General features: G+C 47.1%; 1 protein-coding gene across 1 annotated transcript in view; it reads right to left on the bottom strand.

The window, feature by feature from the left end:
- The window catches only part of f8 (coagulation factor VIII, procoagulant component), a 105,157-nt gene extending 95,043 nt beyond the window's left edge, over positions 1–10,114 (bottom strand). The window contains exons 1-2 of the mRNA XM_070882990.1: positions 9,876–10,114; positions 9,173–9,276 (exon numbers count right to left, since the gene is read on the bottom strand). Coding sequence (XP_070739091.1) covers positions 9,173–9,276; positions 9,876–10,027 — 256 coding nt within the window. The 5' untranslated portion in view covers positions 10,028–10,114. The remainder of the gene's footprint in view (positions 1–9,172; positions 9,277–9,875) is intronic.
- Positions 10,115–23,599: the final 13,485 nt, after the last annotated feature.

The following is a 23,599-nucleotide window of genomic DNA, read 5'->3' as shown; positions in this document are numbered from 1 at the left end:
TAAATAGCAGCGCATTTGGAAAGCAGTGACAGGATCGGTCCAAGTCAGCATGGATTTATGAAAGGGAAATCATGCTTGACGAATCTTCTGGCATTTTTTGAGGATGTAACTAGCAGAGTGGACAAGGGAAAACCAGTGGATGTGGTGTATTTGGACTTTCAAAAGGCTTTTGACAAGGTCCCGTACAAGAGATTGGTGTGCAAAATCAAAGCACATGGTATTGGGGGTAATGTACTGACGTGGATAGAGAACTGGTTGGTAGCCAGGAAGCAGAGAGTTGGGATAAACGGGTCCTTTTCAGAATGGCAGGCAGTGACTAGTGGAGTGCCGCAGGGCTCAGTGCTGGGACCCCAGATCTTTTACAATATACATTAACGATTTAGATGAAGGAATTGGGTGTAATATCTCCAAGTTTGTGGATGACACTAAACTGGGTGGTGGTGTGAGCTGTGGGGAGGACGCTAAGAGGCTGCAGGGTGACTTGGACAGGTTAGGTGAGTGGGCAAATGCATGGCAGATGCAGTATAATGTGGATAAATGTGAGGTTATCCATTTTGGGGGCAAAAACACGAAGGCAGAATATTATCTGAATGGCGGCAGATTAGGAAAAGGGGAGATGCAACGAGACCTGGGTGTCATGGTTCATCAGTCACTGAAAGTGGCCATGCAGGTACAGCAGGTGGTGAAGAAGGCAAATGGCATGTTGGCCTTCATAGCTAGTGGATTTGAATATAGGAGCAGGGAGGTCTGCCTTAGTGTGGCCTCACCTGGAATATTGTGTTCAATTTTGGTCTCCTAATCTGAGGAAGGACGTTCTTGCTATTGAGGGAGTGCAGCGAAGGTTCACCAGACTGATTCCAGGGATGGCTGGACTGTCATATGGGTAGAGACTGGATCAACTGGGCCTTTATTCACTGGAGTTTAGAAGGATGAGAGGGGATCTCAAAGAAACGTATAAGATTCTGACGGGACTGGACAGGTTAGATGCAGGAAGAATGTTCCCGATGTTGGGGGGAGGAGGGGGGAGCGGGTATGTGTGTGTGGGGGGAGGGGGGTGGTAGAAGGAGGGGGGAGGGGTATGTGTGTGGGGGTGTGTGGGAGGGGGGAGGGGGGTATGTGTGTGGTGGTGTGTGGGGTGAGATGGGGGAGGGGTGTACGTGTGTGGGGGTGTGTGGGAGGGAGGAGGGTGAGGGGGTATGTGTGTGAGGGGGTGTTTGGGGGAGGAGGTGGGCGGGGGTATGTGTGTGGGGATGTGTGGGAGGAGGAAGAGGGGTGAGGGGGTATGTGTGTGGGGGGGAGGAGGAGGGAGAAGGGGGTATGTGTGTGGGGGGTGTGTTGGGGGGGAGGAGGGGGGAGGGGGTATGTGTGTGGGGGGATGTCGGGGGGGGGTGGGAGGAGGGGGCATGGGGTATGTGTCTGGGGGGGGAGAGGAGGGAGAAGGGGGTATGTGTGTGGGGATGTGTGGGGGGGGGAGGAGGAGGGGCGAGGGGGTATGTGTGTGGGGGGGAGGAGGAGGGAGAAAGGGGTATGTGTTTGGGGGGGGTGTTGGGGGGACGAGGGGGGAGGGGGTATGTGTGTGGGGGGGTGTTGGGGAGGAGGGGGGAGGGGGTATGTGTGTGGGGATGTGTGGGAGAGGAGAAGGGGGGAGGGGGTATGTGTGTGGGGGGGTGTTGGGGGAGGAGGGGAGAGGGGGTATGTGTGTGGGGATGTGTGGGGGAGGAGGAGGGGGGAGGGGGTATGTGTGTGGGGGGGTGTTGGGGGAAGGAGGGGGAGGGGGGATGTGTGGGGGGGTGTGTGGGGGGGAGGAGTGGGGAGTGGGGTATGTGTGGGGGGGTGTGTGGGGGTGTGTGGGAGGGGAGGGGGGTATGTGTGTGGGGGTGTGTGGGAGGGGGGAGGGGGGTATGTGTGTGGGGGGGGGGGCGTAGTGGTGGTAATACATGAGGTGAAATTCGCAATTTCTCGCATGGAACCTTTGGATCTTAACCATACTGTGAAGCAAAGGGGAAACTAGTCTCAGCAATTCATACAGGAAGGAAGGGAGGGAGAGAAAATAAAATTTGTTGGTCACATTGGACTAGTCTTGTGGATCTTAATCAACAGCAATGAGTTGCAATGAAAGAAAGATATATGGCTAAACTTCTACTTAGGAAAGGGTGCATAGGGAGGGATGCTAAAAGACAGTAAGAAATGTATTAAAATAATTGTTATATACATTTAAAATTAACTATGCTAATACAGAGCTGCAAATAATTACATCGATACAATTACATAGAATATTCAGCACAGAAACAGGCCATTCTGCCCAACCAGTGCATGCCGGCATTTATGCTCCATTCAAGCATCCTCCTATTCTTCCTCATCTGACTCTATCTGCATAGCCCTCTATTCCCTTCTCCCTCATGTGCTTATCTAGCTTTCCATTAAATGCATCGATACTGCATGCCCCAACCACTCCCTGTGGTAGTGAGTTCCACATTCTCACCACTCTCTGGGTAAAGAAGCTTCTTCTGAATTCCCTATTTGATTTCTTGGGGCCCGAATTTGGTGAAGGCCCCCGCCCGCCCAAGTGCCGCCCAAAGGACCGCCGATGGCCGTCGAGGTACCTGACAGTACTTTGGGCGGGGTTTTCATCAAAGGGCGGTGGGCGACAAATGAGGGATTTACGCCGCCAATCTCGGCGGCAAAGGCGCTGGCCGCCCAAGTGCAACCGAAGATGGAGTCGGGCCCATGGAGGGTCGAAGACCTGCAAAGAAAAAGCATATAAAAAAAAAAATAATCGGAAGACCTTCAGGGGACCCCATACAGGTAAGTCCCTGTAAATAAAAAAATAAAAAAATGTTTACTCACCTTTTTTTCAGATCTTCATACCTACTGTTGGGGACAGACCAGCCTCCTCGCATTGGACCACCCCTGTTCTGACGCCAACTCCCGCCCGCACCAATCTGGCATCTCGGCGGGCGGGAGTCGTCACTTACGCCACTGAGCCATCCGTTGACGTCAGCAGGCATTCCCGGCAGCTCTCCCTTCCCGCCCGCTCCAGACCAGATCGAAACTGGCACTGGGCGGAACCCGAGGAGGAATGTCGGCGGCAGTGGGTGGCAGTTGGAGGCAGTGGGTGGCAGTGGGTGGCAGTCGGTGGCAGTCGGTGGCAGTCGGCGGTGAGTGTATCAATTTCGGGCCATTGGTGACTATCTTATATGATGTCATCTAGTTTTGCTATTCCTCACAAGTGAAAACACTTTCCCTGTGTCTACTCTATCAAACCTTAGGTCACCACTCAACCTTACCTTTTCAAGAGAAAAGAGACCCAGCCAGTTCATCATTTCCTGATAGCAATAACCTTGCAGTTCTTCCTCCCTCTGCACATCCTCGGTGCTTTCAACCACCATCTCAATTCATCATGCTCTCTCTTCTCTGAGTTCACTAGCCTCCTGTCCTCTCTTAATCTCTCCCTCCATGTAAACTCCTCAACCCATTTTCACGACCAGCCCCTTGATCTTGCTATTTCTCATGGCCTCGCTAATCCCACCGTGTTAATCGAAGATAAGGCTATCTCTGACTACTTCCTAGTATCACTCTCCACCCACATCCCCCTTCCACCCCACCCCCAAGCATATCTCCTTCTGTGTCCGCCCTGGAAAAAAACTCTCCCCCTACTCTCTTGCAACTGCACTTATAGAAACATAGAAACATAGAAAATAGGTGCAGGAGTACATCGTTCGGCCCTTCGAGCCTACACCACCATTCAATAAAATCATGGCTGATCATTCATCTCAATACCCCTTTCCTGCTTTCTCTCTATACCCCTTGATCCCTTTAGCCATAAGGGCCATATCTAACTCCCACTTGAATATATCTAATGAACTGGCATCAACAACTCTCTGCGGTCGAGAGTTCCACGGGTTAACAACTCTCTGAGTGAAGAAGTTTCTTCTCATCTCGGTCCTAAGTGGCTTACCCCTTATCCTTAGACTGTGACCCCTAGTTCTGGACTTCCCCAACATCGGGAACATTCTTCCTGCATCTAACCTGTCCAGTCCCGTCAGAATTTTATATGTTTCTATGAGATCCCCTTTCATTCTTCTAAACTCCAGTGAATGCAGGCCCAGTCGATCCAGTCTCTCCTCATATGTCAGTTCTGCCATCCCGGGAATCAGTCTGGTGAACCTTCGCTGCACTCCCTCAATAGCAAGAACATCCTTCCTCGGATTAGGAGACCAAAACTGAACACAATATTCCAGGTGAGGCCTCACCAAGGCCCTATACAACTGCAGTAAGACCTCCCTGCTCCTATACTCAAAACCCCTAGCTATGAAGGCCAACATGCCATTTGCCTTCTTCACCGCCTGCTGTACCTGCATGCCAACATTCAATGACTGATGTACCATGACACCCAGGTCTCGTTGCACTTCCCCTTTTCCTAATCTGCCGCCATTCAGATAATATTCTGCCTTCCTGTTTTTGCCCCCAAAGTGGACAACCTCACATTTATCCACATTATACTGCATCTGCCATGCATTTGCCCACTCACCTAACCTGTCTAAGTCATCCTGCAGCCTCTTAGCATCCTCCTCACAGCTCACAACTTAATGTCATCTGCAAACTTGGAGATATTACACTCAATTCCTTCATCCAAATCATTGATGTATATTGTAAATAGCTGGGGTCCCAGCACTGAGCCCTGCGGCACCCCATTAGTCACTGCCTGCCATTCTGAAAAGAACCTGTTTATCCTGACTCTCTGCTTCCTGTCTGTCAACCAGTTCTCTATCCACGTCAATACATTATCCCCAATACCAAGTGCTTTAATTTTGCACACCAATCTCTTTTGTGGGACCTTTATAAAAGCCTTTTGAAAGTCCAAATACACCACACCCTCTGGTTCTCCCTTGTCCACTCTGCCAGTTACATCCTCAAAAAATTCTAGAAGATTTGTCAAGCATGATTTCCCTTTCATAAATCCATGCTGACTTGGACCGATCCTGTCACTGCTTTCCAAATGCACTGCTATTTCATCTTTAATAATTGATTCCAACATTTTCCCCACTACTGATGTCAGGCTAACCGGTCTATAATTCCCCATTTTCTCTCTCCCTCCTTTTTTTAAAAAGTGGTGTTACATTAGCTACCCTCCAGTCCATAGGAACTGATCCAGAGTCGATAGACTGCTGGAAAATGATCACCAATGCATCCACTAGTTCTAGGGCCACTTCCTTAAGTACTCTGGGATGCAGACTATCAGGCCCTGGGGATTTATCAGCCTTCAATTGCATCAATTTCCCTAACACAATTTCCTGACTAATAAGGATTTCCTTCAGTTCCTCCTTCTCGCTTGACCCTCGGTCCCCTAGTATTTCCGGAAGGTTATTTGTGTCTTCCTTCGTGAAGACAGAACCAAAGTATTTGTTCAATTGTCCTGCCATTTCTTTGTTCCTCATTATAAATTCATCTGATGCTGACTGCAAGAGACCTACGTTTGTCTTCACCAATCTTTTTCTTTTCACATATCTTTAGAAGCTTTTGCAGTCAGTTTTTATGTTCCCAGCAAGCTTCCTCTCATACTCTATTTTCCCCCTCCTAATTAAACCCTTTGTCCTCCTCTGCTGAATTGTAAATTTCTCCCAGTCCTCAGGTTTGCTGCTTTTTCTGGCCAATTTATATGCCTCTTCCTTGGATTTAACACTATCCCTAATTTCCCAACTCCCAACTGTCCAGCCTTTGGCCCTCCGTTTCACCATGACATTTCTGCAGCTACTGATTTGCTCAATCACACGCTCACCACCACTTTTGATGCCCGAGGTTAAAACAATTACTTTCTCTCACCCTGGCCATTTCCCCCTGGCACAGCCCTGATCTTCGCTCCCTTAAGTCCAAGGGACACAGACTTTAACGGATATAGCGAACAACTGTTTTAGCCATTCACCACCAGGTCTGGCTGGACCACATAAAGCATTATCGCTTCCTGCTCTCATCTGCCAAAATCGCTCACTATTCCAGAATCATTCTGGGATGTAAAGATAAACCCCAGCTTCTATTCTCCACTACTAACTGCCTTTTTAAACCCCTTTCCCCAGGCTCCACCCTCACCTCCAACAATAAGTGTGAAGTGATAATAAGATTGAGACCATCCGTTCAGCGCCTCTGCCTCGTCCCTTCCTTCCCCTAGCCCACTGGGTCAAATTTCCTGTAAGAATCCCCCCTGCCCTAGCCCTGACCTTGCATTTTTCTCTAGTTTTTCTCTGATCTCCCCTCATGACCTTTCCGAGCTCATCCTGTCCATGAGACTCAACTTCCTGCTCCCTTGACCCTATTCCCACCAAAATGCTGACCACCCAACTTCATTTTCTGGCTCCCATTTTGCTGACATTGTTAATGGTTCGCTCTCCTCAGATACTTTCCCCCTCTCCCTCAAATCTGCCGTCATCACCCCTCTCTTCAAACTACCAACCCTCCATCTCTCCATCCTTGCAAACTATCACCCCATCTCCAACCTCCCTTTCCTTGCCAAAATCCTTGAATGTGTTGTCTCCTCCTGAATCCGTCTTTCCCGCAATTCTATGTTTGAATCCCTCCAATCCGATTTCCGTGCCTGCCACAGTACCGAAACGGCTCTCATCAAAGTCACAAATGACACCCTTTGTGACTGTGACAAAGGCAAGCTATCCCTCCTCGTCCTTCTTGACCTGTCTGCAACCTTTGACACGGTTGAGCACTCTATCCTTCTCTAATGCTTCTCCACCATTGTCCAGCTGGGTGGGACTGCACTTGCCTGGTTCTATTCTTATCTATCTAATCATAGCCAGATAGTCACCTGCATTGGCTTCTCTTCCCACCCCCGCACTGTTACTTCTCATGTCCCCCAAGTATCTATCCTTGGCCCCCTTCTAGTTCCCATCTACATGTTGCCCCCTGGCGACATCATCCGAAACACAGCGTCAGTTTCCACATGTACGCTGATGACACCCAGCTCTACCTCACTACCACTTCTCTTGATCCCTTCAACGGTCTCCAAATTGTCATACTGCTTGTCCGACATCCAGTTCTGGATGAGCCAATTGAATATTGGGAAGACCGCATGTCATTGTTTTTGGTCCCCGCCACAAACTCCGTTCCCTAGCCACTGACTCCATTACTCCCCTTAGCTTTTATCTGATGCTGAACCAGCCTGTTCGCAACCTTGATGTCATATTTGACCCTGAAATGAGCTTTCGACCACATATACGCAGGATAAATAAGATAACTTTTATCCACCTCCATAACATCGAACGTCTATGCCCTTACCTCAGCTTATTCGCTGCTGAAGTCCTCATCCATGCCTTTGTTACCTCTAGACTTGACTATTGCAGGGGCTGGCCTCCCACATTCTACCCTCCGTAAGCTAGAGGTGATCCAAAACTCGGCTGCCCGTGTCCTAACTCGCACTAAGTCCCGCTAACCCATCACCCCTGTGCTCGCTGACCTACATTGGCTTCTGGTTAAGCATTGCCTCAATTTCAAAATTCTCAACCTTATTTTCAAATCCGTTCATGGCCTCGCACCTCCCTAACTCTGTAATCTCCTCCAGCCTCACAAACCCCCCCCACACCCCAGATATCTGCGCTCCTTTAATTCTGCCCTCCTGATCATCCTGATCAGCATCCTTGATTATAATCGTTCAACCATTGGTGGCCATTCCTTCTGTTGCCTATGTCTCAAGCCCTGGAACTCCCTGCCTAAAGCTCTCCGCCGCTCTACCTCTCTTTCCTCCTTCAAGATGTTGCTTAAAATATACCTCTTTGACCAAGCTTTTGGTCACCTGCGCTAATTCCTACTTATGAGGCTCGGTGTCAACTTTTTGTCGCTTAATACTCCTGTGAAGCACCTCGGGACGTTTCACTATGTTAAAGATGCTATATAAATATAAGTTGTTGTTGTTGCATCCTCTTCACTGCCTCTGTATCCTTTTTTGTATATGTCAACCAGAACTGTACTCCAAGTGTGGCCTAACCAAGGTTCGAGACAAATCCAATAAAACTTCTCTATTTTTCATTTCTATCCCTCTAGAAATAAACTATAGTGCTTGGTTTACTTTTGTTATGGCTTGATTGATCTGCGTTGTAACTTTTAGTGATTTGTGTATTTATATTCCCAGATCCCTTTGTTCTTCTATCCCATTTGGATGCTTATTTTCCAAGTAATATGTGACCTCCTTATTTTTCTTACCAAAATGTAATACCTCACACTTATATATGTTGAAATTAATTTGCTCATTCTTGTAATTTGTTGCAGTCCTCCTCAGTATTGACTGTTCCCCTCCACCGCCCAATTGGTATCGTCTGCAAATTTCAAAATTGTGTTTCTGATTTCAAAGTCTAAATCGTTAATATAAATTGTGAACAACAGTGGTCCCAGCACTGATCCTTGCAGAACCCCACTTCCCACCTTCCCCCATTTCAAATAACTATCTTTTACCCCTACTCTCTGCTTTCTGTCTTGTAACCAGCTAGCTATCCATTCTACTACTTGTCCCCTGATGCTGCATGCACTGACCTTATTCATGAGATATTTTTGTACCTTATCGAAGGCCTTTTGGCAATCTAGATATACTACATCTACAGGTACTTCATTGCCCTTGACAACTCTCTTCAAGAAATTCAATGAGGTTGGTTAAGCAAGTCTTTCCCTTTTGAAATCAATGTTAACTATTGATTATTATATAGATGTTTTACTATTTTCTCCTTTAGTTGGGATTTCCTCCTACCAATGTTAAGCTGACTGGTCCATAGTTCCCTGGACAGGTTCTACCTCCCTTCTTAAATATAGATATTATGTTAGCTATCTGCTAGTCCTCTGGCACTGTACCTTTTTCTCACAAATTATTAACTATGTGTAATAGTGCCTCTGCTATCTCATTCCTAGATTATTTTAAAATGTGTGGATGCAATCTGTCCAGACCCAAGCATGGATAGGAATGAATCTGGGATCCCACCACCAAGAAATCAGAATAAAGTTTCCCTCTCCAGTGCTGGTCAAAGAGCAATGCCTCTCCAGCAGGGAAGGAAACTAACCTAATACTACTGTTGAATTCAACAAACCCACGAATGCCTGGACCAATACTAAAAGAGGAACAGTGACAGAGCTAATTGAGTAATGTCATGCTGATGCTCAGTACATGTGAAAACATCTTTCTTACCCATCCACTTGGGCTTTGGTTCTGGTGTGAGAAATGAAGAATCTGTGAATTCCATAAAAACTGCCTTCCTGTACTGAGGAAAAGTTCTGGAAGTATATCGTGGGCTGCACAAAAAAAAATGTAAACAAGTTTATTTATTTACTCATTTTGTTGGGTTATCCTGCATTCTTCATCATCTTTGATTAGCTAGTGACTTCAGAAACACTGCTCTAAACCAAGCTGCAAGAATAGTGTGTGACAGACAGATGTTCCCTCTCCTATTCTGTGCCTCACCAGAGTGGCATGACTGAAACAAGAGCTCAGGTTATGAGTGCAGACCTGTACCTCACACATTGTTCTGTGCCACAGCACTATAAAACTGTTTTTTCGACAAACAATAATTAATATAAATACAGTTGCAAAAGCCTAATCAAATTCTTAACTGCTATGTTTGTCAAAAGGAAAATGGAATACTACTCCTTTGCACTGCTGACACGTCAAGCGTGTCTTGGACGGATACAGCAGGGCGTTCATGTCGCAGCCCGTCAGACTGTTGTTCAGTCGGCAAATCCATCCACTACTTCACACTGTTCTCCAAGGGAAGAATGCGAAAAATACAAAAAACACAACCATCACTGAAATCAGGAGGTCTGTGATATTGGGGAGCATTGTGCCAGGTACTTTATACTGATGATATTACCTGAGAACAAACTTAATCTCGTACCTCATGTTTTCAGCTCTCAGCCCTGGTAGGAGATTGCTGCTCCTGTAATCCCAGTTAAACTCCACTGCTGCAATGTAATGCTTCCTTAATGTTGTTGAGCAGACTTTGATAAGGAGAAGGACCAAAAACACACAGAAAACCAGTGCTCTCATTCTGTGTTTGGCAATTAATGCTTGCAAAATGGTCTCGTCTATACCACAGTTTCCTAGACGTTTGCAAAGCACAACCACCACAGCTGATTGACTTTAGAATGGATAACGGAAAATTACACTGATTATTTGAAGAAAGCAAAACATCCCCAGGAAAGCCACCTTATGACAGGAACTCTTAAGGAACATTGGGTCAGCATTTGGCGTCCGCTCAAAATATATTTGCAATTAACAAGAAATATCCAGGACTTGACTGAAGCCACCAGGAAATGGCTAATGCACCACTGCTTACACAACACATAGTCTTAGAACTCCAACTGAACTCTTTCTGTGATGCAAAAGGGAGAGTGAATACATCTCTAGCTAACATTAGGCATGCAACCAGGGTCTGTCTTGTCATCAGTACCTCTTTACAAAATCACTAGCAAAGAACCATCTTTTCGGGGATTTTACTATTTTTTTTGAGTTTCCAATCTCAGTCACATTGTTGAAGGGTGATTCTTGGACTTAAACTGGCAGATTGGCATCTATAAGCACTGGAACTGGCTATTTGCCTGTAACTGGTTTCTGTGCAGATTACCTGATTTGTTCCTGTTACATTCAGTTCATTCTTATTCAGCAGACTGTAAAACGTTAAAAACAAAATACTGTTGATGCTGGAAATCTGAAATAAAAACAGAAAATTCTGGAAATACTCAGTAGGTCAGGCAGTATCCAAGGGGAGAGAAACAGATTTAACATTGTGACTGTAAAATGATGTTTAGTAATAATCCAATTATTTAGCATACAGCTGACCCATGAACATTTCATTACGAGCTGAGCAGCAGCTCTTGTTTATACTGGTAAGCTAGTGTAGTGGTTATGGTATTGGTTTAGCACCCCAGAGATTAATTGCCCGGATCCTGTGGTCAGTGGCAAAGGAATGGCGCGTGCTATTCATTAAACTTGCAGCTGCCCACAGACCTTTCGTGAATTTTTTGTGGCAATTTACGGTTCCTAGAAATCCTTTCTAGCGCGCGCCCTCAACAGGGGATCTGTGGTGCGTGTGAGCAGGTCAAACGACAGTGTGTTTCTTCAACCAACCAGATTGAAGAATCCTCAGTGAGACATGCAGAGCTAGAAATTTTTTACAGCCAAGAAATGGGCAGTGTTTAGTCTAAAAGTGGTGAATTAGCGGCAAGTGAAAATTGCCTACACTGCACGCAAAATTTGTCCTCATTCCTCAATAAAGTGCCTAATAGAAAGATGAGGCGCTGTTCCTCAAACATTGGAACAGTGTAGGAAGCTGAAAAAAGAGAGTTCAGAGTGGGTGTGGGGCAGAGAATTAAAATGACAGGCAACCAAATGCTTAGGGTCACGCTTGCGAACTGAACAGAGATGTTCCACAAAACACTGCAGAGGAGCCCACATCGTGAGCAGTGAATACAGTATATTAAATTGAAAGAAGTACAAGTAAATCGCAGTTTCATCGGGAAGGAGTGTTTGGGGCCCTGGATGGTGCGAAGGATGGAAGTAAAAGGGCAGGTGTTACATCTCCTGCGCATGCATGGGAAGGTGCTGTAGGAAGGGGAGTGGCTGTTGGGGTTGATAGAAGAGTGGACCAGGGTCTCATGGAGGGAATCATCCCTTCGGAATACTGAAAGGGGAGGGGAAGATGTGATTGGTGGTGGGATCACGCTGGAGGTGGCAGAAATGGTGGAGGATGATCCGTTGAATGTGGAGGCTGGTGGGGTGGAAGGTGAGGACCAGGGGAACTCTATCGTGGTTCTGGGAGGGAGAGGATGGGGTCAGAGCAGAAGTTTGGGGAATGGAACAGACACAGTTGAGGACCGTGTCAACAATGATGGGCGGGGGGGGAATCCTCAGTTGAGGAAAAAGGATAACATAGCGGAAGCACTGGCATAAATTAAACTATTTAATTCCTTGTAAAATCATGTACAGAAAGCAAAATAAAGAGAAGGAAAGTAAGATGGGATTAAGAGAGATAAAATAGACTGAAAAAAAAGTTTTTAAAAAGTATTTTAATTAAAAAAAAAGTTAAATCTCCAACAAATCTCTGAAGGAAACACTATACTTGTAAAATTACATTTTCAGTAGCAGAGAGGTTGTTTGGCGGTAATTAATATTTATCACTCTGTTAAAAATTCACTTATACCTGAATGGACAAGTGCTAACTTTTTCTCGCATATTTAGTGAGTTACTAATGGGTAAGTATCGCAACTTCACGTCCTTACATTGATTTCAATACTGTGTGTATTGGTGAGGTAATGATGTAGCAAAGCTTTTGGAGGAGTATGACAAATCGCACAGCAACTAGGGATTTCTCCATTTTTCTGTATGTGTGCGGACTCTGGAAGTTGTCCGATTTGTTCTATAATGATGGTGAACGGTGATAGCCACACCACTATTCTTAATGCAGAATCTGGGCCAGTAAGTTTTAATCTCCCACTAATTCAGTAAATATGATAATTGGGACTATTGGTATTCCAATAAAGAAAGACTCACGTATGGGTTTATTAGCTCCTTGATCTATGCTAAAGGCATGAAAACAGGAATGCTGAATAAAGAGCAAGATTGGGCTAGGCTGTAATAGTTGAATAGCCTACCAACAATCACCGTCCGGACTCCCACATGAACTTGAGTGAGGTACCAGAGGACAATTTGCACCTGGAGAGCTAAATCTTATCCAAGCAAGGAGTTAATATCGTCAGGAGGGAAGAAGAGGAGCTTTGTGAGAACAAGGTATGTGTGGGTGTGTATGTGTACCCTGTATGTATTTTAAATTGCCCTGCGCACAGCTTGGGGGCGGTAACCTTCCGGGGCCGGGACGTTAATTGCAAGGTCCAAATGTCCCGCTCCTGACGTGCAATTGTGCCGTGCGCCCCTCCAAGGAAGCAGAGTACTGTCTCCAGCACTCTGCTTCCTTGGAGGGGCGCTCCTGGGGTGGCAGCGCAATGCTGAGTCTAGCGGTGCACTGAGGACACCAGCGCTACACGGATGTTCTGAGTAGTACTGACACGCTACAACATCCCTCCCCTTCAATTAAAGGGGAGGGTCGCTATGCACGCTGAAGACCCTTTAGTGTCCAGCCACTGGGCCACCAGGGACACAATTGACTGGGCCAGTGGCCGTTTGATGCGAGGCCCGCCATTGTCGGGCCGACGCAAGAGTCAGCTCCCAAAATAAAATGCCGGCCCGGAGCGCTAAACGCGGCCCCTTTAAGGGGTGCCCTGGCAGTGTCCGCCTGCTTCGCACTCCCCGAAGCTAGCGTTGACATCGGCAGCGCCAGCCTCGCAACCCGCCGGGCAATTTTCCCTGCGGAGCACAAGGGGATCAGCGCAGGGCGGTCACGTGATGATGTCACCGCCGGATGTGTGCCGGCCCATGGCGTGCTGCTACCGGTACAGTGTTCCCCAGACCTCCGGGGCAATTTCCCAGAGGGTGCCCCCCTTCCCCAGCCAAAAACTCCATTAACGTCCCCAGAGGTGCTAATGGACCGAAAAAAGGGGCAATTTCGGGCCTAGGTGTCTCCGGTGAGCATTACAGACAAAAGGCCCGAGTGGACAGAACTGTCAATCTATCATGATCAACGACACAATGGAGCATTCTATTGGATAGAATGACTCATAAGCAGGTGTTCACACATCATCTATTTACATAGGACTTGAACAAGTACAACTTAATTAGTGCCTAATATAAAGCCTCTGCATCATGACTGCAATTCATGCTACTTGAACAATATCTTGTCGACATTGGTCGGTCTCTATTCTCCATTTGGAAATCAGAATAGGGAAGGTCAGCTAAGTGCATTGGATACAGCAAAGACTATGGGCCCCGACAACATAGAAACATAGAAAATAGGTGCAGGAGTAGGCCATTCGGCCCTTGGAGCCTGCGCCACCATTCAATATTGTCATGTATTCAAACAGCATTGTAACCCATGTATAATCTGACCTAAGTTGTACACTGTGAGAACAATGACCACTAGGTGGTGAACCTGGACCTTCAGACATCAAAGGGGAAGCTCCACCCACTTCCATCACTTGAGTGCTATGGAATAAAGGACAGGTCACAGACTGACCTTCTCTCAAGCATGGGTCTCGTGTACATTTATACTGTATAGCAAGGATGTATCAATGGCGACGAGAAACTGGGATTCAAACCACGCGAGCATGGCCACTAGCAGAACAGACGAGAGGTACTGTGTTAAGGAATGGTTGGGACAGAGATTCAACATTGTTAAAGCAGCACACAGTTCTCCAGGCAGACAAGGGCAGTCGGGCATGCCCCAACATGTAGTCGAACCCAGAGGGGGAGTTCGACAGAGACAATGACAAGCTGAACGGCGATTCACGCCATTACAAGGGACAATGCGGCCAGTAATGGGGCCATCAACACCTGTTAATGGCGCACTTAAGGACAATAACAGGGGCAGTCAGGGACGATCGACTGGCAAGGGACCTTTTGTTTCAAACAGCAGCTCATGTTGGGGGCGTGGAGGCACACACTCAGCCGGAATTTGCAGAGATGAGCAAAATGCCTGCAGAAATTGCAGAAATGAACGCTGGGGGAAATCGCTGGAAGCTGAAGTTCAGCGAGTTCATGTGGAGCACGTAGTTCAGAAACCAGGACGCCACCGATAATGATGAAAGTGCTCCTCAATGGCATCCCAGTATCAATGGAGCTAGACACGGGGGCCAGCCAGTCCCTGATGGGTATCAAACAGTTCGAAAAGTTGTAGGCGTCCAAGGCCAGGAGGCCAAAATTATCGCCAATTGACGCACAGCTGCAGACATACACAAAGCAGATCGTTCCGGTGCTAGGCAGCACCGTGGTAGTCGTGACCCACAAAGATTCGGGGAACAGATTGCCACTCTGGGTTGTCCCAGGGGATGGTCCCTCACTACTGGGGAGGAGTTGGCTTGCGATCATGAACTGGAAATGGGGCGATGTTAATGCAATTTCCTTTGTGGAGCGAGTATCATGCTCACAGATCCTGGACAAATTTGACTCATTATTTCAACCCGGCATTGGCACTTTCATGGGGGCCAAGGTAATGAATTCACATAAACCAGGACGCCAGGCCAGTACACCACAAGGCCAGAGCGGTGCCGTATGTGATGCGGGAAAAGATAGAAGGCGAATTGGACCGCCTGCTGAGGAAAGGCATCATTTCGCCAGTCGAATTCAGTGACTGGGTGAGCCCAATTGTGCCGGTGCTCAAGGCGGATGGGTCGGTCAGGATATATGGCGATTACAAGGCCACCAAGACCAGTACCCGCTACAGAGAGCAGAGGACCTCTTTGCAATACTATCCGGTGGCAAACTTTTTTCAAAATTGGACCTGATCTCAGCTTACATGACCCAGGAGCTGGTGAGTGAGCCGAAGAAGCTGACCACCATCACGACACACAAGGGGTTGTTTGAGTACAACAGATGTCCGTTCGGGATTCGCTCGGCCGCTGTGATATTCCAACGAAATATGGAAAGCCTCCTCAAGTCGATTCCAGGGACGGTGGTTTTTCAAGACGACATACTCATCACGGGTTACGATACTGAAGAACACCTCCACAACCTGGAGGAGGTGCTATGCAGACTGGACCGGGTAGGGCTGCGACTGAAAAAGGCAAAATGCGTCTTCCTAGTTCCAGAGGTGGAATTCCTGGGGATGAGGGTAGCAGCAGACGGGATCAGCCGTACTGCGTCCAAGACGGAAGCGATCCAGAGAGCACCCAGACCCCGTAACACGACAGAGCTGCGTTAATTTTTTGGGGCTCCTGAACTATTTTGGTAACTTTCTTCCCAAATTGAGCACGCTGCTAGAGCCGCTACACGTGCTCCTACGCAAAGGTCGCAAATGGGTCTGGGGGGACAGCAGGAAAGGGCTTTTAATAGAGCACGCAATTTGTTATGTTCCAACAATCTGTTAACGCTATATGACCCATGTAAGAAACTTGTGTTAACATGCGATGCGTCGTCCTATGGTGTCGGGTGTGTGTTGCAACATGTTAATACCAAGGGTCAGTTACAGCCGGTAGCTTATGCCTCCAGAAGTCTGTCCCAGGCAGAAAGGGGCTACGGGATGGTAGAAAAGGAGGCGCTCGCATGTGTATATGTGGTAAAGAAAATGCACCAGTACCTGTTTGGCAGGAAATTTGAGCTGGAGAGAGATCACAAACCCCTAACGTCCCTTTTGGCCGACAACAAGGCCATAAACGCAAACGCATCGACCCGCATACAGAGGTGGGCACTCACATTAGCCGCCTATCACTACACTATTCGGCACAGACCGGCACCGAAAACTGCGCCGATGCACTCAGCAGGCTCCCACTAGCCACCACTGAGGGGGCTACCGAGCATGCTGCTGAGATGGTCATGGCTGTTGAAGCTTTCGGAAGCGAAGGCTCACCTATGACAGCCCGTCAGATCAAAGTCTGGACAAATAGAGACCCGCTATTGTCTCTGGTCAAGAAATGTGTCCTGAATGGGGACTGGCCAGCCACGTACAGGGCATGCCCTGAGGAATTTAAACCATTTCACAGGCGCAGGGATGAACTCTCGATTCAGGCCGACTGTGGGGAAACCGCGTAGTCGTGCACCAGATGGGCAGAGAGGTGTTCATCAGAGAACTCCACAAGGAGCACCCGGGCATTGTCACGATGAAGGCAATTGCCAGGTCACACGTTTGGTGGCCAGGGATAGACGCAGATCTGGAACTTTGTGTTCGCAGGTGCAACACGTGTGCCCAGCTGGGCAATGCACCCAGGGAAGCCCGCCTTAGCCCCTGGCCATGGCCCGCTAAGCCTTGGTCATGCATCCATGTGGACTACGCAAGTCCTTTCATAGGAAAAATGTTTTTGGTTGTAGTAGACGCCTACTCCAAATGGATCGAGTGTGACATTTTAAATTCAAGCACATCCTCTGCCACGGTAGAAAGTCTATGGGCAATGTTCACTGCCCACGGTCTACCGGACATCTTGGTCAGCGACAATGGCCTGTGCTTCACAAGCACTGAATTCCAGGACTTCATGGCAGGCAATGGAATTAACCATGTCAGAACGGCACCGTTCAAGCCGGCCTCAAACGGCCAGGCAGAATGAGCAGTGCAGATAATCAAACAGGGGATGCTCAGAATCCAAGGGGGTTCCCTACAAAGCCGCTTATCACGCTTCCTGATGGCCTACAGATCCCGACCACACTCACTCACAGGGGTTCCACCCGCAGAACTGCTAATGAAAAGGATGCTCAAAACCCGATTATTCCTTATACACCCCACCATGAAAGAAATTGTCGAGAGCAGGCGCCAGTCACAATATGACTACCATGACAGGAATGCGAGGGCGCGATGTATTGATGTAAATGACCCTGTTTTTGTCCTCAACTACGCTGCAGGGCCCAAATGGCTCGCAGGCACTGTGGTTGCCAAAGAGGGAAATAGGATTCTGGTAGATAAACTTACCAATGGACAAATCTGCTGCAAACATGTGGATCAAACAAAAAGGAGATTCAGCAACCCCATAGAAGAAGCAGAGGAAGAACACGATATAGAGTTCACTCCTCCACAGGTGACCGAACACAGGAACCAAAGGGAGGAGAGCCCAGTCACTGTGGGCAGTCCGGACAGGCCTGAGGCACCGCAAACAGCAGACACTCAAGCCAGCGCCCAACAACCGGAGCCCGAACTCAGGCACTCTACAAGGGAACGTAAACCACCAGAGAGACTCAACCTGTGATCCCAATAAAACTTTGGGGGGGGAGGTGATGTCATGTATTCAACCAGCATTGTAACCCATGTATAATCTGACCTAAGTTGTACACTGTGAGAACAATGACCACTAGGTGGTGAACTTGTGGGAGACACTCCTAACCTGGACTTTCAGACATAAAAGGGGACGCTCCATCCACTTCCATCACTTGAGTGCGATGGAATAAAGGACAGGTCACAGACTGACCTTCTCTCAAGCATGGGCCTCATGTGCATTTATACTGTATAGTAAGGACATATCAAATATGATCATGGCTGATCATGCACTTCCGTACCCCTTTCCTGTGTTCTCTCCATACCCCCTTTAGCCATCAGGGCCACATCTAACTCACTTTTGAATATATCTAACGAACTGGTCTCAACAAGTTTCTGTGGTAGAGAATTCCACATGCTCACAACACTCTGAGTGAAGAAGTTTCTCCTCATCTTGGTCCTAAATGGCTTACCCCTTATACTTAGACTGTGACCTCTGGTTCTGGACTTCCCCAACATCGGGAACATTCTTCCTGCATCTAAACTGTCTAATCCAATCAGAATTTTATATATTTCTATGAGATCCCCTTTCATTCTTCTAAATTCCATTGAATATAAGCATGGTCGATCCAGTCTTTCTTCATGATGTCCTGTCATCCTGGGCATCAGTCTGGTGAACCTTCGCTGCACTCCCTCAATAGCAAGAATGACTTTCCTCAGATTAGGAGATCAAAACTGTACACAATATTCAAGGTATGGCCTCACCAAAGCCCTGTACAACTGTAGTAAGACCTCCCTGTTCCTATACTTAAATCCTCTCGCTTTGAAGGCCAACATACCATTTGCCTTCTTCACCGCCTGCTGTACCTGTATGCCAACTTTCAATGACTGATGTACCATGACACCCAGGTCTCATTGCACCTCCCCTTTTTCTAATCTGTCACCATTCAAATAATAATCTGCCTTCCTGTTTTTACCACCAAAGTGGATAACCTCACATTTATCTACATTATACTGCATCTGCCATGTATTTGCCCACTCACCTAACCTGTCCAAGTCACCCTGCAGCCTCTTAGCATCCTCCTCACAGCTCACACCGCCACCCAGCTTAGTATCATCTGCAAACTTGGAGATATTACATTCAATTCCTTCGTCTAAATCATTAATGTATATTGTAAATAGTTGGGGTCCCAGCACTGAACCTTGCGGTATCCCACTAATCACCGCCTGCCATTCTGAAAAGGACCCATTTATTCCTACTCTTTGCTTCCTGTCTGCCAACCAGTTCTCTATCCACGTCAATACATTACCTCCAATACCATGTGCTTTAATTTTGCACTGTAATCTCTTGTGTGGGACCTTGTCAAAAGCCTTTTGAAAGTCCAAATACACCACATCCACTGGCCCCCCCTTGTCTACTCTACTAGTTACATCCTCAAAAAATTCTGGAAGATTTGTCAAGCATGATTTCCCTTTCATAAATCCATGCTGACTTGGACCGATCCTGTCACTGCTTTCAAAATGCGCTGCTATTACATCTTTAATAATTGATTCCAACATTTTCCCCATCACCGATGTCAGGCTGACCGGTCTATAATTCCCTGTAATGTGGGGCTACATTAGCTACCCTCCAGTCCATAGGAACTGATCCAGAGTCTATAGAATGTTGGGAAATGACCACCAATACATCCACTATTTCTAGGGCGAGTTCCTTAAGTACTCTGGGATGCAGACTATCAGCCCCCGGGGATTTATCGGCCTTCAATCCCATCAATTTCCCTAACACAATTTCCTGACTAATAAGGATTTCCTTTAGTTCCTCCTTCTCGCTAGACCCTCAGTCCCCTAGTATTTCCAGAAGGTTAGTTGTGTCTTCCTTAATGAAGACATAACCAAAGTATTTGTTCAATTGGTCTGCCATTTATTTGTTCCCAATTATAAATTCACCTGATTCTGATTGTAAGGCACCTACATTTGTCTTCACTAATCTTTTTCTCTTCATGTATCTGTAGAAGCTTTTGCAGTCAGTTTTTATGTTCCCTGCAAGCTAACTCTCATATTCTATTTTCCCCCTCCTAATTAAACCCTTTGTCCTCCTCTGCTGAATTCTAAACTTCTCCCAGTCCTCAGGTTTGCTGCTTTTTTTGGCCATTTTACATGCCTCTTCCTTAGATTTAACACTATCCCTAATTTCCCTTGTAAGCCACGGTTGAGCCACCTTCCCCTTTTTTTTAACGTCAGACAGGGATGTACAATTGTTGAAGTTCATCCATGTGATCTTTAAATGTCTGCCATTGCCTATCCACCATCAACCCTTTAAGTATCATTCGCCAGTCTATCCTAGCCAAATCACGTCTCATACCATCGAAGTTACCTTTCTTTAAGTTCAGCACTCTAGTCTCTGAATTAACTGTGTCACTCTCCATTTTAATAACTAATTCTACCATATTATGGTCACTCTTCCCCAAGGGGCCTCGCACAACAAGATTGCTAATTATTCCGCTCTCATTACACAATACCCAGTCTAGGATGGCTAGCTCTCTAGTTGGCTCCTCGACATATTGGTCTAGAAAACCATCCCTTATACACTCCAGGAAATCCTCCTCCACCGTATTGTTACGAATTTGTTTAGCCCAACCCATGATGACTGCTGTACCTTTATTGCACGCATCCCTATTCTCCTGTTTGATGCCATCCCCAACCTCACTATGACTGTTTAGTGGTCTGTACACAACTCCCACTAACGTTTTCTGCTCTTTGGTGTTCTGCAGCTCTACCCATACAGATTCCACCTCATCCACGCTAATGTCCCTCCTTACTATTGCATTAATCTCCTCTTTAACCAGCAATGCTACCCCACCTCCTTTTCCTTTCAACCTATCATTCCTGAATATTGAATACCCTTGGATGTTGAGTTCCCAGCCTTGGTCACCCTGGAACCATGTCTCCGTAATCCCAATTACATCATATCCGTTAACCACTATCTGCGCAGTTAATTCATCCACCTTGTTACGAATGCTCCTCACATTGAGACACAGAGCCTTCAGGCTTGTTTTTTTAACACTCTTTGTCCTTTTAGAATTATGTTGTAATGTGCCCCTTTTCGATTTTTGCGTTTGATTTTTCTGCCCTCCACTTTTACTTTTCTCCTTTCTACCTTTTGCTTCTGACCTCATTTTACTTCCCTCTGTCTCCCTGCATAGGTTCCCATCCCCCTGCCCTATTAGTTTAAATCCTCCTCAACAGCACTAACTAACATCCCCCTCGGACATTGGTTCCAGTCCTGCCCAGGTGCAGACTATCTGGTTTGTCCTGGCCCCAGCTCCCCCAGAACCGGTTCCAATGTCCCAGGAATTTGAATCCCTCCCTCTTGCACCATTCCTCAAGCCACGTATTCATCTTAACTATCCTGCTATTTCTACTCTGACTAGTATGTGGCACTGGTAGAAATCCTGAGATTATTAACTTTGAGGTCCTACTTTTTAATTTAACTCCTAGCTCCCTAAATTCAGCTTGTAGGACCTCATCCCACTTTTTACCTATATCAGTGGCACCTCTCTGCACCACAATAACTGGCTGTTCACCCTCCCCCTCCAGAATCCCCTGCAGTCACTCCGAGACAACCTTGACCCTTGCACCAGGGAGGCAACATACCATCCTGGAGTCTCGATTGCGGCCGCAGAAACGTCTATCTATTCCCCTTACAATAGAATCCCCTATCACTATAGCTCTCCCACTCTTTTTCCTGCCCTCCTGCGCAGCAGAGCCATGGTGCCATGAACTTGGCTGCTGCGGCCCTCCCCTGATTGGCCATCTCCCCCAACAGTACCCAAGGAGGTATATCTGTTTTGGAGGGAGATGACCGCAGGGGACCCCTGCTCTACCTTCCTTCCACTGCTCTTCCTGATAGTCACTCATTCCTTATCTGCCTGTGTAACCTTTACCTGCGGTGTGACCAACTCACTAATTGTGCTATTCACGACATCCTCAGCATCGCGGATGCTCCAGAGTGAATCCATGCGCAGTTCCAGTGCCGCAATGTGGTCTGTCAGAAGCTGCAGCTGGATACACTCCCCAAAGCCTTTCTACCATCTACAAGGCATAAGTCAGGCGTATGATGGAGTACTTTCCACTTGCCTGGATGAGTGCAGCTCCAACAACACTCAAGAAGCTTGACACCATCCAGGACATAGTAGCCACTTGATTGGCACCCAATTTACCACCTTAAACATTCACTCCCTCCATCATCGACATACCGTGGGTGCAAGATGCACTGCAGCAACTCGCCAAGGCTTCTTTGGCAGCACCTCCCGAACCTATGACCTTTACCACCTAGAAAGACAAGGACAGTAGGTGCATGGGACCACCGCCACCTCCACAATCCCCTCCAAGTCACACACTATCCTGACTTGGAAATATATCGCCGGTCCTTCATCGTGGGCAAATGCATGGCAGATGCAGTATAATGTGGGTAAATGTGAGGTTATCCACTTTGGTGGCAAAAACATGAAGGCAGAATATTATCTGAACGGCGGCAGATTAGGAAAAGGGGAGGTGCAATGAGACCTGGGTGTCATGGTAGATCAGTCATTGAAGGTTGGCATGCAGGTACAGCAGGCGGTGAAGAAGGCAAATGGCATGTTGGCCTTCATAGCTAGGGGATTTGAGCTAGGGAGGTCTTGCTGCAGCTGTACAGGGCCTTGGTGAGGCCTCACCTGAAATATTGTGTTCAGTTTTGGTCTAATCTGAGGAAGGATGTTCTTACTATTGAGGGAGTGCAGCGAAGGTTCACCAGACTGATTCCCGGGATGGCAGGACTGACATATGAGGAGAGACTGGATCAACTGGGCCTTTATACATTGGGAGTTTAGAAGGATGACACTGGGTCTGTATTCACTGGAATTTAGAAGAATGAGAGGGGATCGCATAGAAACATATAAAATTCTGATGGGACTGGACAGGTTAGATGCAGGAAGAATGTTCCCGATGTTGGGGGAGTCCAGAACCAGGGATCACAGTCTAAGGATAAGGGGTAAGCCATTTAGGACCGAGATGAGGAGATACTTCTTCACTCGGAGAGTTATTAACCCGTGGAATTCTCTTCCGCAGAGAATTGTTGATGCCAGTTCATTAGATATATTCAAGAGGGAGTTAGATAAGGCCCTTACGGCTAAAGGGATCAAGGGGTATGGAGAGAAAGCAGGAAAGGGGTACTGAGGTGAATGATCAGCCATGATCATATTGAATGGTGGTGCAGGCTCGAAGGGCCGAATGGTCTACTCCCGCACCTATTTTCTATGTTTCTATGTTTCTATGTTGCTGGGTCAAAATCCTGGAACTCTGTCGTGGAGTATTTAAAATAAACACTCAACACCAGGTCTGGGTTTGAAGATTCAAGTAGTCTTTATTTTGCACCAGTGAGGAGCCTGCCTGCTCGTTTATCTGTAGCCAGGCTTCTCCGATGATACAAAGTTCCAAGCAAACTTTTATACACTTAATGATGCATGTCAGCCTTGTGCACGGCCCTCCCCCATGCCGTTTAATTGTCTGAAAGCCCGCGTGCACAATTGCTGATTGACTAATTCCCTTTGGCGTCACACAATTATTCGCCTATGTCTCATATCAGATGGAGTTTATCCAACGTGTTACTTCTGACCCCTAGCTCTGTTTAACGGCGTCTCTGGGCCTCCTGTGGTTCAACAGTTTGGCTATTTGTAATTGTCCTCAAGTTACACAGCTTGGTAACATGTTATTTTTAGCGCTAACTCTTCTGCCCGTTAAGCAACTTTAGAAAGTTGACCACTACAAAAGCCCATTTAGAATTATTGAGTCCCGAG

The sequence above is a fragment of the Pristiophorus japonicus genome, chromosome 6, assembly GCF_044704955.1.
Source record: "Pristiophorus japonicus isolate sPriJap1 chromosome 6, sPriJap1.hap1, whole genome shotgun sequence".
Lineage (NCBI taxonomy): Eukaryota > Metazoa > Chordata > Chondrichthyes > Pristiophoridae > Pristiophorus > Pristiophorus japonicus.
This window is presented reverse-complemented; position numbering and strand designations above follow the sequence as displayed.